Raw genomic sequence first — 18,355 nt, forward strand, 5'->3', positions numbered from 1 at the left:
ATGCAAAGGGCTTTATTAGCTTGTCCTCATAATAATGATAACACTTTCCAAAGATGTCAGATTAATAGTCATTTTTATCTTGAACACATTGGACACTGTAATTTCACCATCACACTTCACAATCCTCAGATAATTTACAAATAGATCTCTCCACATGAGAGCCTCAAATCATGCCTCTTGGTTTTGAGGCTGTTTAATATGCAATGCACTGATGCTAGAATTATATAAAGCATAATATCAGTGCTTGAAATACATTTATTAGAAGGATAACAACATTCTTATAATCATGTTGGAGAGAACTAAGTTTGTCTAAAGTGGAAGTACAAAAGTTGGGCTTGTTCTATTAAAGAAAAAAGATTTTATATGAGTTAGAAGAGGCTAATCCAGAGGGCTACATCCATAGTTAGAAGGTTATAAAGGGCAGCTACATTTCACTGGAAGCATACTTTATTTGGATAGGAGGTTCCTCTGTGTTCATTACACAGACTTTGTTTTGGTTTGGTTTTTTTCCTCTAAAATTGACATCCTCAAGATCACCCAGAGCACAGGTTATGAATCCTAGGTAAATGGGCCATGGGATATTGAGACACAACCCCAAAAAATCATATGCATAACTGTGTTTAAATGCAGATATATGTGTATTTTTCTAAAGATAAGATGTCCTACTTCATCATCATCTCATAGAGGAAGAAAAATTAAGAAAAAACTGGTAAAGGGGCACCTGGTTCGCCCAGTCGGTTAAGCATCTGACTTTGGCTGATGTCACGATCTCATGGTTCATTGATTTGAGCCCCACGTCAGGCTCTGTGCTGACAGCTCAGAGACTAGAACCTGCTTTGGATTCTATGTCTCCCTCTTTCTCTGCCCCTTCCCTGCTCATGCTCTGTATCTCTCTCTCAAAAATACAAAAAAAAAATTGACAAGTTGATATAGATTAATATCTAAAAGTGAGGATAGTTACCTAATGTTTGTACTCATATGAAGTCTATATAGGGCCTCAACATCTGGATATGAGATTTTTATACTTTTGCTAATTTGTGTCCTCTTGAAAAAACCGTGATTATTTACCATCAAGTGACATTTACTACCAATTTATTCCTGAGTTTACAACGTAAGAAAAGTAGGTATGTGATAAGAAAAGGAAATACTACACAAAATATGAGTCTTGCTCACAGCTGGCATTCAAATGGTGACATTAAGAACTTAAAGGGAAAAACAGCTGGTAGAATTTTTTAAATTGTTTAATTATACACAAAAGTACTAGTTTTTATCTGTATTTATCACAAAAGCATTTAAATATACCTGAGCACTTTAATAAAAAGCTCTTGAGAAAATAAGGAGTAAGAGTGTTTGAGAAAGAATTAAGAGAATGGTTCATTGAGTTGGGAACACGACTGATCTTCCATTGCACTCAAGTAATTATAAGCAGTGGGATATAAGATACTTTTGGATACTGACAAAGTTTATAAAAGCATTGTTAAAAAACTATAAATCTTATCAAAATCAACCAAAACACTTGGAAAAGCTGTGAAGTTTCCTGAAAGCCTAAGATCCTTAAAAATGTAATATCTCTGGGGGCACCTGGGTGTCTCAGTTGGTTGAGCGTCCGACCTCGGCTCAGGTCATGATCTCACAGTCTGTGGGTTCAGGCCCCATGTCCGGCTCTGTGCTGACAGCTCAGAGCCTGGAGCCTGCTTCGGATTCTGTGTCTCTCTCTCTTCCCCTCCCCTGCTCATGCTCTGTCTCTCTCTGTCTCAAAAATAAATAAAAATATTTAAGAAATTTAAAAAAAGAAACTAGAATTAAAAAAAAAAGTAATATCTCTGACCTTCACACTTCAGCTATTACTTTAAACATTTTCCACCTCTGCTCCTAAAAACTAAATTGTGCATTTGTAGTAGCAACAAATTTTTTATGTAACATTAGTAATTCATTGTTTTGTAACCAGTGAATAGATTCAATGACCTGATTATCAATACCTTTGGGGAAAAGTCCTTGAACCCAGTTCTTCAGCTAATACTTTTGGCTATCCTTACTTAAAATTATGGTAATGCCATTTTGTGTTTAACATATTTTTCAGGAGTGGGATCAACATGTACCTTAATTACGATAAGAATTTAGAGTACTAAGATTGTACACTGAAAACAATAATGGGGAACAAAAAGATAAAAGGAAATCTTATGAAAATCATGAAGGGCTATTTATATTTATTTATATTATCTATGTTTGTTAGCCTGTGTAGTATAAGTGATGCCAAAGCCCACCAAGCTATCAGAGGAACTTTCTTTTTCTTTTGTCAAAAAATTAAAAATCCTAATGTGATTGACTTACAGTAACTGTAAGAACTCTTTGACTTAAAAAAAAATACAGGTTGCTGAGAATATATATGAATGAGTGAGAAGTCTGAGAAGGTGCCATTTCTTTCCATCTCCTTGGATACAATCTCTCTGTAGCTCACACTTTAGGCAGATGTATTTAATATACTGCTTAATAAAAAATTTATAATTTTTCCTCATTAAGAAAAGCCCCAAAGTCTCAAAAAAATGAACACCATTAAAGAAGATATTAATACTAGAAAAGACAGAATTTTAGTCACTAATTCTAACATAGCTACAGTGTTTGAAGTTTCATATATTTCATAGTGTGTAAGCTTTACTTTGGAAAATTTGAATTAGTAACAGTTAACTATATCACAGAAGCCAAAAATGTATATATTCATATAAATATTCATCCATGTACATATTTGCCTAAAAACCATGAGCAAAAGACAATGTTATTACATAGAAGTTAGATGAGGAAACTGGATTTATTCCAAAAATTATTCATTAAGTAGCCTACTATGTGACAAATACTGGTTACCATGTCTTCTGTTGGACTGTACCAAAAATTAGTTTTTATTTAAAGAATGATTCAAATCTTCACTATGATTAATCAGTTTCCATAGAGAGTTATATTTTCACTGCCTTACTTTTGTAGGAGGGAAACAAAATTCCATCAAGCATTTCCCATGTCTATACATTTAACCAAGACATGTGACAAATGTCAAATGTGAGATTTGACAAAAGTGAGATTAAGAAATAACCAGTGCCTCCTAATGAGTATTACTGACTCAAAAATTCAGTGATAAATAACTATGGTGTTGTTTGGTTTTTTTCAGTGTGATAAAGATTTCAGAAATAGAATTTAGTGATTCATCACTTACATATAATACCTAGTGCTCATCCCAACAAGTGTCCTTCCTCCATCTACCTCCCCTCCAGCAACTCTCAGTTTGTTCTTTGTATTTAAGAGTCTCTTATGGTTTGCCTCCCTGTTTTTCTTATTTTTGTTTTCCTTTCCCCATGTTCATCAGTTTGGTTTCTTAAATTCCACATATGAGTGAAATATTATATTTGTCTTTCCTTGATTGACTTATTTCACTTAGCATAATACACTCTAGTTCCATCCACATTGTTGTAAATGACAAGATTTCATTCTTTTTGACTGCCAAGTAATATTCCAGTGTGTGTGTGTGTGTGTGTGTGTGTGTGTGTGTGTGTGTGTGTGTGTACACCACATCTTCTTTATCCATTTGTCAGTCTATGGAATTTGGGCTCTTTTCATAATTTGTCTCTTGTTGATATTGCTGCTATAAACATTGGGGTACATGTGCCCCTTGTAATTTTTTTTATGTTTATTTACTTTTGAGACAGAGAGAGACAGAGTGTGAGCAAGGAAGGAACAGAGAGACAGGAAGACACAGAATCAGAAGCAGGATCCAGGCTCCAAGCTGTCAGCACAGAGCCCAACATGGGGCTTGAACTCATGAGCCATGAGATCATGACCTGAGCCAAAGTCATACACTTAACCTACTGAGCCACATCCAGGTGCCTTTTTTTAAACATTTATTTTTTAATGTTTATGTATGTGCCCCTTCTAAAAAACATTTTTGTATCCTTTGGGTAACTAACTATGGTTTTTCTAAGAAAATGTTTTTCTATGTGTTATTTTTTAGCACTCATAAGATAGGTTTGTGTGTGTATGTGTCTGTGTTGGTCAGCAGAAATAATGGACTCTGATCTGACATGGACTAACATGTACAACCATGACCAATCGTGTAGGTCATCTTAATATTTAGCTATGAAGAGTATGCCTTGTTATGTTGAAGGATTTATCTAATGATTTATCTTCATTCTGGTTTCTATCTTCCAGATAGTATAAAATAAGGTACACAAAGTTGGTAAACAAGAATTCCCAAGTATAATTTTCGCTCTGCCACTAACTGGCAAAGTGATTCTGATTAAGTACACCAACCTCTCAAAGATTCCATTTTATTGTTTGTAAAATGAAGGAGCTGAAATAGAAGGATCTGTGAAGTTCCTTCTCTTTTTTATGCTATGATCACAAATGCAGTAGATTTTCTCAATACATCATACATAGCAAAAATTTCATTAAAAGTAAATAAAAACACCAATATCATCAAGCTAACCAACCTTTTAGCAACTAGGAAACTTTTAAATGATGGAATGACTCAAACAGATAGTCAATAATTACTGACAAATTAAACTAAGTGTATAGAATTAAACTAAGTATATAGAATTTAAAGGGAAATCATCACCATGAATTTCGTGAGCTCTCAAATATTTTACCAACTTTGAAAGATTAAAACAAAATCAAGATTTAGAGATAATATCAATAAGATCTTTGAGCCAAAGTGATGGTAATGCAAAAAATATCTACACCATCTCTATGGAATCTTTTCTTGGGCCATCCTCTCTTCTAAACTTTCCTATTCCTAAATAATCTGCTTTGTTACACCATCATAGAAAACCATGTTTTCTCTTCACTAGTAATTTTGAAGTTAACCTATTTTATTTGACACTGGTGGGTTTTCTGAATCCTTGTTTCCCTAAAAGACTAAACTCTTAGCAAGCAAGAAACATGTCTTTGACTTCTCTATTCATTCCTACCATAGATTTCCATCTCACTGTTTACTTGGGGCAGTCTGGTGACACACTGCAGCAAGAAAACATTGAAAATTGCTGATGAGAGAAAGAGACAAACTAAAAAGTGGAAATGACTCTCCTTTTTTTCAGTCATTGACCAGATTTTCCATCGTATTCTGTTATTCTTTATTTTCTTACACTCTACTCTAGGCCTTCATCTTTTGACATCTGGACTGTTTAATAGCTTTCTAAATACTTTCTGTCTCTATCTTTTCTTGATAATCTCATTAAAATAAATTCATGCCACCCTCTAGGTAAAAATCAAGCTTTTCAAGATCCAAATCAAGTTTCCTATTTTTTTCATGGTTTTACTAGCCTACTTACTTCAAAATGGCTTCTTCTTCCTTAAAACCTACCTTTTTTGTATTTATCCATCCAAAATTAGCCAAATGTTATATGATAAGTCTTATATTTTATCAGATGGTATATTTTTAATCTCCAACATTTTTTATGTATCTGTGTCCAGATGGTAAACCTAGTATGTCCTTTTAATGTAGTGCATATCCTTTAAGTATTTGTTCATTTGATTTATTCATTTGACATGAATAAAATGAATATTCGGCCTTGTGCAAAGGACATTTTTTGGCATGCTGGTAGACAAATGAACCCAAACGTTTAATCTCAAGGGTAACTGTGATTTAACTGGAGCAATCTTTAGTCTGGGCAAAGAGTAAGAGGATGTTAAATTCTGTGGATTAACATTATGAGAAAAGGAAATCTATTTTTGTTGCGAGAGAAATTTTGCTACATAATTGTAATTAGGAACAAATCAGATATCAATGATGCATTATATTCTAGAGCTTTAACTAATAAGCACTAATAAATGGTTTCTCAACTTTAAATGGCTTGCACAATATTATTCCTATACATTGCTCCATGTACAGAAAATAATGAAAAGTGGGTCTGTTATTCAGAAAATTCAATATTTATTCTAAAATATGAATTGTTGGGTTAAAAGAATATTTCAAATACTCCAAAAGGGCATAAAATCTACCTCTACTAATTAGTTTCTCTATGAAAGCCTTCCAGACAATTATAGGGTAATACCACTGGTCAATGCTTTAGGTGCTTTTCATTAAAAGTATAGTGTTGCTACCAGATGAATTGCTTCATATAAAAGCACTTACCACAAAGCTGTATAATGGAAGGTTAAGTGCTATACTTAATTACTAATTTCAATCCTTATTACCTATATTTTGCAGTGCAGGCACTTTAAAAGGAACCAAATATAGTCTGTTGGTTCCTGCTTCTCTGATTATAGGATTTGGTGGTAAAAGCATTAGTGCAGCTGTATTTCTAATGAAGAATAACAACATAAAAAACTTTAAAATAAAAGTAGTGATACCACAAACCAATATAAAAGACATATACTAGACATTTCTAATGAACTCATACATAAAATCACTTTGTTCTAAAAACTTTAATCTAGATGACACACACTTCTAAATTTGTATTCAGCCTTCACAGCATTGTTGAAGATACAGCTCCAAAAGAAGAAAGTCTTTGAAATTTTCATGGCTTACTTCCTACCTCAATACCATGCTGAAATGCACACAGAACAGATGATTAATAAAATACTTGATAACAATGGTGACTCCCTTGAGTTCTTTACATATTCATCATGAACTTTTTACATGTATATATTGAAATTCCTCACAAGTGCTCTAATTTTCTTGAGGACAGATTCTGTGTTTTACTTTTGCTTGTATCTTCCATAATAACTGTGACTTTGCTCACTCTTGATTAATTAATATTATCTCAAATACTTTTCACTGAAAGCGTAGAATAGAATCTTTGCATGTGCCTATTTTTTTTCTAAATATAAAAGAGGTTGCATCTAAAATAACTATTTCTAAAGATTGTCCCTTAATTATCAGGATATTGTCAGTTTCTGATCTTTAAATATATTTTACATTGTTCCCTATACTGGGCATCCATTTAATTGGTAAATGAGACATTATATGTGTGTTAAACAAATTTTAGTCTAGAAAAATATACAACTATTTGCTTACTTAAGTAATGTACTGCCTTATTCTAGTATTAAATTGGACATTAGCTTGCCACAGGATCACGTCTTTTTTGAAATATACCTAGTACATAGTATCTAGTAAGTGCACAATTAAAAGACTGTCAATCAGATAAAATATATTAAAGAGGCATAGAAATTTTTGAAAATATAAAATATTTATCTCAATGCATTAATGCATTAGAAAACTAGGTTTTGGTTATCTATGCTTGAGAAATGCATATTGTATTTCTCGTTTAGAGATACATTATGTATATTAATAAAATAAAGTCCAGATATAGATATTTTAAACTTAGTTTAAAACAGATTTTCTCCAACTAACTTGAGAGTGGGACTTCTCTCCCCTTGTAGGTCACCACTAGCATTCTCTAAAAAGGAGCTCTTAAAAAATAGCTCTATGTGATAAAAGTGTGATAAAAGTAAAAAGTTACTAAAATGAAATAATTTTAACAAATTAACTGGTGAAACATTGCTGGGCTATTATAATAGTAACAGAATTTGTCAATTTACATATTCAGGTCTATTATTCACAGATGACAAAAACCCCAGAGACACAGCCTAGACCTTACCCTACTTTACACATTTCATGGTGTCCAGTGTAGTGACTTCCTCTCAGTAAACAGGTATTGATTAATCTGTATTTTGGAAAATTCACCAATTTACTCTCCATAATTCCACTAAAGGTGTACTTTTTATGAAAAATACTCTTCTACTAGGATTTCAGTAAATGCAGTATTAGCAGGGTCTATGTGACATATTTGAGTTACTTTCCTTCCAAGTCTTCCAATCCATTACAGATGGTAAAAGAAGGTGTACATTCTTGTAATTGTAGGGATAATTCCCAGGACATCAATTCAGCAAATATTTATTGACTGCCTACTATTTGCCAGTATTATAATGAGCCCTGGACATATTATTAATGTGCTTGCTTCTGAATTTTGTCATAGAGCTGTTTTTTTTTTTATCACACTTAATTCAGCAAATATTTGCACAGCACCAGTTTTACAGAATAGGTTTGAAATGAGGCCTGAAGATGTAGAAATATATAAATCAGAAAAGTTCCAGGAGGGCACCACGGACATTTCATTACACATTTCCTAATTGTGAGTCAGTATTAAGAAAAACTGAGATCTTTATTAATAAGTTAGTTATTTCCTCATATTATTTCTTCCAAGAAACAAATACTTATATAACAGAGGCTTATATGCATTTTGGTAATCATTTTTATTGTGCAAAATGAAAATTTCTTTTTGAATATTTTCTTTATACACTACTATAAATCTGTTGTACAAGTTAGTTGTAGCTAAAAGAGGAGCAGAGAGAAATGAGGCTGATGTGTTTAGTAACCTCTTGTACTAAAATATAGAGATAATAATTGAAGTAAAATACAAGTATACTTTTAATTTGTATTTTACTTTAAAATAACATGATTGTTAAAGTTTATTTATTTTTGAAAAAGAGAAAGGGGGGAGGGGCAGAGAGAGAGGGAGAAAGAGAGAATCCCAAGCAGACGGTCAGCACAGAGCCTGATGTGGGGCTTGAACTCACAAACTGTGAGATCATGAATTGAGCCAAAGTTGGATGTTTAACCAACTAAGCCACCCAGGCACCCCAAAATAACATGTTTTTTTTTAATTGGGAATATATGCAACCACAAGTAACACTATTTTAAGTCTTTATTTCCTTTGTTTCAATAATGCAGATCTGATAAGCTGATTAACAATGAAAAAAGGTAATTTTTATTTTATCTATAATAGCTTGACATTCATTTTATAGACGTGAAATGAATAATGCTAGTGTCACAGAATCTTTGTGAAACTCCCATATGGTTATATGACAGTGAAAACAAACTTCATTTACTTACACGTTCTTATAACGGGTGACTTATAGTACTATATATTGTTCCTTTACTGTTTCTCTATTTGTCTCATGGTCCTCTTGCACCTTTCATGAATTTCAGCTCTGCACCATCAAAGGAACCACCTGGTCCTACTTTTTTTCAGAGAAAAATATGTAATATTCCCTCCCTCAGTTTTAAATATAACTTTGTTACTTTTGACAAAGCCTTTCCTTTGTTCAAATGCAAGGATCCAGTAAAAAGAGCTTTGACATGTTGTGCCTTTTATGTGTGCATTTTTCTGGTTTCACTGATGTCCTGAATTTTGCAAACGATAAAGTGTGCCTTCAAGTTCTCCTACAAAATGCCATTTGTACACTGTATAAAGAACAGTTTAGGACAGCATTACATTCACATGATTTTAAAGTCCAATAAATACTTGATGGTTTCTCAGAAAACCCACAATCTGGTGAAACGGACGCAAAATAGTGCTTTGTTTTCCAGTTTGTTTTTCATAAAATCTTCCCCCGATACACATTCACTGGCTTACCTGCAGGGTAGCGCTCGATCACTGGCCAGCTGTCCACCTGTAATGTGGCATTGCCACCACTCCTTGTAAAACGGACTACATGGTATTTCCCATCGTTAATGATTGCATTGGACTCCTCAATGGCGATGTCATCTGTCCCAACATTAAATTTAACTCCAATTTTTCCTTGGTGCTGGAAGGAAGGAGGGGACAAAAAAGAATTGTATGAAGTTATAGTGATTAGTCAGCATTTAATAAGAATTAAGTATAGGAACAAGACAAGAATATCCACTCTTGTCACTTTTGTTCAACATATTATTGAAACTCCTAGCCACAGCAATTAGGCAAGAAAAAGGAATAAAAGGCTTCCAAATTGGAAAGTAAGAAGTAAAACTGGAACTATTTACTGATTATATAATATTATATATAGAACATCCTAAAAACTCCATAAAAATGCCTAGAACTAAAAAACAAATTCAGGGCGCCTGGGTGGCTCAGTTGGTTAAGCGTCTGACTTCAGCCCAGAGCCTGGAGCCTGCTTCAGATTCTGTGTCTCCATCTCTCTCTGTCCCTCTCCCACTTGTGCTCTCAAAAATAAATAAATGTAAAATATAAAAATTAAAAAAGAACAAATTCAGTAAAGTTGCAGGATACAAAATCAATAGACAAAAATCTCTTGTGTTTCTTTACACTAATAATATACTATCAGAAAGAGAAATTAAGAGAACAATTCCATTTACAATTACATCAAAGAGAATAAAATGCATGGGAATAAATTTGAGCATGGAGGGAAAAAAGATCTGTATATTTGAAAACTATAAGATATTAATGACAAGAATTGAAGAAGACACAAATAAATGGAATGAAATTCTATGTTCACAGATTAGAAGAATTAATATTGTTACCATGTCCTTGCTACCCAAAGCATTCATTATACAGATTCAATGCAATCCCTATCCAAATTCCAATGGTATTTTTCATAGAAATAGAACAAAAAACCCTAAAATTTGAATGGAACCACAAAAGGCCTTGAATAGTCAAGCCAATCTTGAGGAAGAAAAACAAAGCTGGAGACATCATGCTCCCTGATTTCAAACTATATTAAAAAGCTACAGTAATTAAAACACTATAGTATTTGGCATTAAAACAGACACATAGATCAATGAAACAGAACAGGGAGACCAGAAATTCACCCACACAACTATGGCCAATTAATTTACAACAAAGGAGCCAAGAATATACAATGGGGAAAGAACAGTCTCTTCAATAAATGGTACTGGGAAAACTAGACAGCCACTTGCAAAAGAATGAAACTGGACCACTATTTTATGCCATACACAAAAATTAACTTAAAATGTATCAAAAACTTGAATATAAGACCTGAAACCATGAAAAACCTAGATGACAACATAAGCAGTAAGCTCCTTGGTATAAGTCTTTTGTGATGATTATTTTAATCTGTCACCAAAAGAAAAACAACAAAAGCAAAAATAAATAAGTAGGACTACATCAAACTAAAAAAACTTCTGGAAAGCAAAGGGAACCATCAACAAAATGAAAAGGGAACCTGGGGGGAATAGTTAAGATGGCAGAGAAGTAGAAGAGCTCTGGGCTGTCCTTGTTCCTCAAACACAGCTGTATTGAGGTCAGATCACTTGGAACACCCAGGAAATTGATCTGTAGAGTGGCAGAACGATCTCCACAGTTGGCAGGAGTTAGCATGGCAGGTGCAAGGTTTACTTCAACAAACAAATCAAAGTACATCTAGTTAAGGTCCAAACACATCCCACTATAAGCAAGGAGAACCTCTGCAGAGTACCGACGCAGTAGGAAAGAGCAGCCAACCCGCAACAGCAGAGTGCACACAACATACACCAGAAACACTTCCTGAAGAGCCAAGCCCTGGATAGTGTATGACCCCTTTTTAATATAGTAGTACTTTCAAGGGCAGAAAACATGTCAAGCTTTTAAAACATGCAAAAGATAGAAATTTAGCCAAAATGACAAGACAGAGGCATTCTCCCCAAAAGAAAGGTCAAGAAGAAGTCACAGGCTGGGACTTGCTCAAAGAAAATATAAGCAATATATCTGAACAAGAATTTAGAACAAAAGCCATAAGACTACTAGCTTATGAAGACACCAGAGAAACCCTTGCTACAGAGATCAAAGACCTAAAAACCAGTCGGGCTGAATTTTTTTAAAAAAATGGTATAACTGAGATACAAAGCTGAATAGATACAGTCACAATGAGGATTGTAGAAGCAGAGAAGACAATAGATGATATAGAAGATAAAATTATGGGAAGAAAATGAAGCAGCAAAGAAGAGGGAAAGGAAAGTATTAGAGCAAAAAGGAACTTAGCAATTCCATAAAACTAAACAATACCCACATCATAGGAGTCCCAGAAGAACAGCAGGAAAAAGGGGCAGAAAGTTTATTTGAACAAAATGTAGCTGAGAACTTACCTAGTCTGAGGAAGGAAACAGGCATTCAAGTCCAAGACACACAGAGAACTTCCCTCAAAATCAACAAATACAGGTCAACACCATGACACATCATAGTGAAACTTTCAAAATATAAAGAGAGAATTCTGAAAGCAGCTAGGGACAAAAGGTCCTTAACCTACAAGGATAGACACATCAGGTTAGCAGCAGACCTATCCACTGAAACTTGGTGGGCCAGAAGGGAGTGGCAGGAAGTACTCAATGTGCTAGAACATGACAGGGATGTCAACTCTCACCACTGTTGTTCAACATATCATTGGAAGTCCTAGCATCAGCAATCAGACAACAAAAAGAAATAAAAGGGATACAAATTGACAAGGAAGAAGTCAAAGTTTCTCTCTTCACAGATGATGTAATACTGTATGTGGAAAACCCAAAAGACTATCCCAAAACTGCTAGAACTGATACATAAATTCAGCAAAGTTTCAGGATATAAAATCAAAGTACCAGAACTGATTGTATTTCTATATACCAATAATGAAACAGCAAAGAGGAATCAAGGAATGGATCCCATCTAAAATTGTACCAAAAACTGTAAGAGACCTGGGAATAAAACTAACCAAAGAGGTTAAAGATCTGTACATTGAAAACTACAGAAAGCTTATGAAAGAAAATGAAGAAGACACAAAAGAAATGGAAAAACATTCCATGCTCATAGGTTGGAAAAACAAATATTGTTAAAATGTTGATACTACCCAAAGCCATCTACATATTCAATTAATCCCTATCAAAAAATGCCAGCATTCTTCACAGAACTAGAATTAACAATTCTAAAATTTGTATGAAACCAGAAAAAAAACCCAAATAGACAAAGCAACATTGAAAAAGAAAACCTAAGCTGGAGGCATGAAAATTCTGGACTTCCAGCTGTATTACAATGCTGTAATCATCAAGACAGTGTGGTACTGGCACAAACACAGACAAAAGACCAATAGAACAAGAAACAGAAAACTCAGAAATGGACCTACAAATGTATGGTCAACTAACCTTTGACAAAGCAGGAAAGAATATCTAATAGAAAAAGGACAGTCTCTACAGCAAATGGTGTTGGGAAAACTGGATAGCAACTTGCAAAAGAATGAATAAAACTGGACCAGTTTCTTATACCATACACAAAAGTAAATTAAAAATGGATGAAAGACCTAAATGTGAGAGAGGAAACCATCAAAATCCTAGAAGGGAAAACAGGTAGCAATGTCTTTGACCTCAGGCACAGCATCTTCTCTCTCAGGCAAAGGAATCAAAAACATAAATGAACTATTAGGACCTCATCAAGATTAAAAGCTTCTGCACAGAAAGGAAACAATCAACAACACTAAAAGGCAACCAATGGGATGGGAGAAGATATTTGCAAATGACATATCAGATAAAAGGTTAGTATCCAAAATCTATAAAGAACTTATCAAACTCAACATCCAAAAAACAAATAACCCAGTGAAGAAATGCAGAGAAAACATGAATGGACACTTTTCTAAAGAAGACATCCAGATGGCTAACAGACACATGAAAAGGTGCTCAACATCACTCATCATTAGAGAAATACAAATCAAAACCACAAAGAGATACCTCCTCACACCTGTCAGAATAGCTAAGTTTAACAACTCAGGCAACAACAGATGTTGGCAAGGATATGGAGAAAGAGGAACCCTTTTGCACAGTTGGTGGGAATGCACACTGGTGCAGCCCCTCTGGAAAACAGGATGGAGGTTCCTCAAAAAATTAAAAATAGAGCTACATATGACCTGGCAATTGCACTATGAGGCATTTATCCAAAAGATACAAAAATGCTGATTCAAAGGGGCACATGCACCCCAATGTTTACAGCAGTGCTATCAACAATAGCCAAATGTCCATCAACTGAAAACTGGATAAAGAAGATATGGTGTGTGTGTAAAATCACACACACACACACACACACACACACACACACTGGAATATTGGCGATCAAAAAGAATGAAATCTTGCCATTTGCAACAACACAGATGGACCTCAAGGGCATTATGTTAAGTAAGTTAAATATTAAATAATTAAATAATATTATGTTTAGTAAAATAAGTCAGAGATGACAAATACTACATGATCTTTCTTATATGTGGAATCTAAAACAAACCACACACCAAGGTTACAGATACAGAGAATAGACTGGTGATTCCAAGAAGTAGGGGGTGAGGGGTGTCAGAAATGGATGAATTTTTTAAATTTAGTTTAAATAAATTTTAAAAAATCAAAAAAAGAGATTCAGACATAAATATACGTGTGTGTGTGTGTGTGTGTGTGTGTGTGTAAAATCACGTGTGTGTGTGTGTGTGTGTAATCACTTCCCTCAAAATATTCACAGTTCAATGAAGTTCATCTTGGGTTCTTTTTATCACTACATATATATACGTAGGCCATCTGAGATGCATTTCTCTTGTCATGTAGTTACCCTCATTCACCCTCCTAGTCTCTGTTCTAGGAAGCCACAAATTTAAACAAAACATTACATACAGTGTATTGTTCAAGAACATGCTTCAGACAATGGTTACTTTCCTCTAATTTTACTTCTGAAAAATTCATATATTAGAAGCAAGACTCTTGACATTTGGGTCAATCTGGAGCATCTCTTTCATGGATGATTGATATGCCAATAGAAACACTTTCTAGAGAACTGAACTGTTTTCCTCTCAGAGGATGCCCCAGAAAAGGTGCACAGCTGCCCGTGGGGAAGGACATCCTGTCACGTTCTTTAATGTAGTTTCTTTACTCCACTCTCCATTTCACACACACATAAACAAATGAGGCAAGAAATTCTCTCTTTCATTAATAACTGGCAAAACCACAGCAATTAAGTCTGTTTAGAGTGGAATGATAAATACTCACAATATAGGAAATCATTCTAAAAGATATGGAACACGCTGACAGGCATTTCGTGTGTGCAGTTTCTTAGTCCTTATTCGTGAAAAAAGTCATCAAATGCTAAGTGCCTGAAACTTACTCAATTTCTCTATTTTACAAATGAGGAAACTATGACATGGGAAGGTACAATGACTTGTTCAAGGTCAAGTGACAATAGACAGGTACCAGAATGAGAATTCAGGCCCTCCCTTTTGGTTTATAACTAAGTTATGTGTGTGTACATACATATATATACATATATCTATGTATGTGTGTGTGTGTGTGTGTGTGTGTGTGTGTGTGTATATATATATATATATATATATATATATATATATATATATATATTTAACTTCCTCTCAAGGGGCACCTGGATGGCTTAGTCAGTTAAGCATCCCAACTCTTGATTTTGACTCAAGTCATGATCTCATCGTTCATGAGTTCGAGCCCTGCGTTTGTTCTGCGTTGACTACATGGAGCCTGCTTGGGATTCTCTCTTCCTCTCTCTGCCTCTCCCCTTCTCTCTCTCTCTCTCTCTCTCAAAATAGATAAACATTAAAAAATAAAATTACCTTCTAATGGATTATGCAAATTGGCATTAAAATCATTCTAAGTGCAAATTTTGTTGCTGTTAACTTCACAATTTCACAAGATGAGGCTGCAAAGAGAAGTGTGTGCGTATGTTCTCTGCTCTGAGAAGCATTCTCTAATAGCAGTTCTGTCAATTCTACCAGGAGCTCAGCTGATTTTGTAAAGCATATGGTTTTGCCCTTAATCAGCAGCATAGAATACAGACACTGCAGGCCCCTGTCAGAGTACATCACCTCAAACTGTCTGCAGCTCACCATTCATCAGACCTCAGTTGAGAGGAACAACATGGGGGGGATAGGGGTCTAAAGGACATAAAATCTATCCATTCCTGTAGAAATTTATAATCAGAATATCGGAAACCTGAATATTTGGACCACATCCTCTTAACCTCTCACTGGATTCTCATCACTGAATAGGCAACAACAGTATGCATGGCATCAGCTTATGCTGAGAGTTATTTCAAAAAAATCTTGTATAAAATTGCATTAACTAAACAGAAGTATTTGAAGATACTATGTGGAACACTGCGCATTGTCCCTTTCATAGTCACATGCAAAGGTTTCCATTTTTCTTTTTTCTGCTTTTTACTATTCATAAAGGATATCTTTCTTATACTGAGTTAGTATGGACTTTAATTTGTGTGTTTTGATTTGTTTTTAGGCTTCAGGGACAATATGACTTAAATCATATTTCCTTTTTTTTTATTTAAATTTTTTTTCAACGTTTTTTATTTATTTTTGGGACAGAGAGAGACAGAGCATGAATGGGGGAGGGTCAGAGAGAGAGGGAGACACAGAATCGGAAACAGGCTCCAGGCTCTGCGCCATCAGCCCAGAGCCCGACGCGGGGCTCGAACCCACGGACCGCGAGATCGTGACCTGGCTGAAGTCGGACGCTTAACCGACTGCACCACCCAGGCGCCCCTCATATTTCCTTTTTAACTTTGGTTATTAGGAAACTCAAAATCCAAGAGCAGAAAAATTTTTAAAGCTACATACACTTGAGGTGTACTTTTTCTCTCTAGATTTATTTTTATTGTCTAGCACATTTCTCAGAATCCTTACTTTAAAATATATGCCATTATAAGACATTCCCGTTTTTTTTGTAGAATGATTCCAGTGATACACAAACAGCTGGATTCCCCTGAAAACTGAAACTTAATCCAAGGGCCTGTGGAGACATTATTTAGACATTTTTTATTTAGCACAGGCCTTTTGTGCAAGCAATCATCTCCTCATTTTGGAAGATTTCCAATTTGCTCGCTTTCAGTAAATTACTTAACATGATAAATACATATTTTAACACATGTATGATGTAACTAATAGGAAGAAAATTAAGAATCTTATTTAAGAGATTAACAAATACCTTTATACTATTCTATTCCTAGTATTTTATAAGTAATAACTTTGATCTTTCTCATAACAGCCCCATGAGAGAGGTACTACATTATCTCCACTTGACAGATGAGGAAACTAAAGCACAGAGTGATTCAGGAACTCAGCTAAGGTCATGCAGCTAAAAAGAGAAAAGCTGTGATTGAAACCCAAGCATTCCCACTTTGGAGAATGCACTTTGTGCTTCTAATGATTATGGTAGGCTAAATTTGAGGAATGTTGGGTCATCCTATAACTGCAATTAGCAGATTTGGTTAATCTAGCTGTTCTGGCTACCTGTTCATTTTCCTGCTAGAGTAGGAGCATCACGGGGCCTCATATAGTGCTCTGGAGATTTTACATATGTATCCATCAATATGTGTTTAAAATAATTTTATAGTGGACAGTAAGCAACTGATATGCAGATGTTACAGGATGTTAGAATGGATTTCTTTGTCTTAATTTCAGCTGCAATCTTGAGCTGGTAATGAGACAAAAAACAGACTGCTACTTCCATTGTACAAAATGAGGTATACAACTTGCAAAGGAGAACACTAAAAATTGTTTTTGGGACCCTGAATTAATTACCTATTTTCAGCCCATTATAAAAGAGAGAAAGGCCAAGAAGAGATGGATAACTAGAAGAGGATTTTTGGAGACCATTGGACTGTGAAGTGATTTCCAGGTACCTGGAAAGGTGGAAGGTGCTACTTTTCCCTTATCTCAAGTGCAGGGCAATGTGACTTCACTGAAACATCTCAGAAAGTTTGATACTCATCTCCTGGAACTTGGTTACAGTGGTTAGGATAGTCAGCAATCCTAGTTGCTCCTGCCTGGGATGGGACTCTTGCCTGAGAAATCTTCAAGGGAAGGGACTATGGCTTGTTGATGCTCTGATGGCAGAGCAAAGACCTATCACTGCACCTGTGCATCAGAGTTTGTTAGAACAAGTGACAGGTGAGCATTACCCATGGCTTAGAGAGCCAGCATAGAATTGTGTTGTATCACATTCAAAAGGGCCACCAGTTGGGATGAGTGGGTGTGGTGGAGATGAGCAGTGAAGACAACTGAAGGAACCTGAAGTTGCAGGGGTGGACTGAGGCAGAAATCCTAAATGACTACCTGAAGAAGGTGCATTTACCTACCTTAAGGGAATTACAGGTAAAAAAAAAAAAAGTCCAGTGATGTGGTTAAGAGCACTGAAAAACCCACTAAAAAGCCTCCCCAAAAGTGCCCCTTCCCAGAGTGAGTTTCTAGTTTTGGCTAAGTCCAGCTAGATGGCTGCTATTGTATTAGCCAAGTAAGATCAAGGAGGACCCTTATCTTCTCTTCCTTTTCCTGGTTCCTCCTCCTGTGGAGGAGTCAGGAAGGAGGAGAAGTGAACATCACTGAAACAAGAGGAGAAACAACTTCCTCCCCTCATCCAGTATAAGTGGCCGCTCCAAGGCAACCCAAGCAGGGCTAATAAACTGGCTCTAACTGAAGTTGTATTTAGTATTACAAAGGAGTGCACTGAAATTACTTCCTATGCGTAAAAGTGAATGGATGACCTTTTTTTTTTTTTAACTATCTAAAAGAGACAAATGCAGTGTTAAGACTTTCCCTGGGGTCAAGAAGAAATATTCCATAGAACACC

The 18,355-nt window shown here is 35.2% G+C and overlaps 1 protein-coding gene across 26 annotated transcripts in view; it reads right to left on the reverse strand.

The window, feature by feature from the left end:
* Positions 1-18,355, reverse strand: part of NRXN1 (neurexin 1) — a 1,147,797-nt gene that overhangs the window by 167,224 nt on the left and 962,218 nt on the right. For all 26 annotated transcript variants that reach the window (XM_043603364.1, XM_043603362.1, XM_043603358.1 and 23 more), the window contains one exon: positions 9,399-9,570. In XM_043603364.1, the coding sequence (XP_043459299.1) occupies positions 9,399-9,570 (172 nt within the window). The remainder of the gene's footprint in view (positions 1-9,398; positions 9,571-18,355) is intronic.

This window comes from Prionailurus bengalensis, chromosome A3 (genome assembly GCF_016509475.1).
Source record: "Prionailurus bengalensis isolate Pbe53 chromosome A3, Fcat_Pben_1.1_paternal_pri, whole genome shotgun sequence".
Lineage (NCBI taxonomy): Eukaryota > Metazoa > Chordata > Mammalia > Carnivora > Felidae > Prionailurus > Prionailurus bengalensis.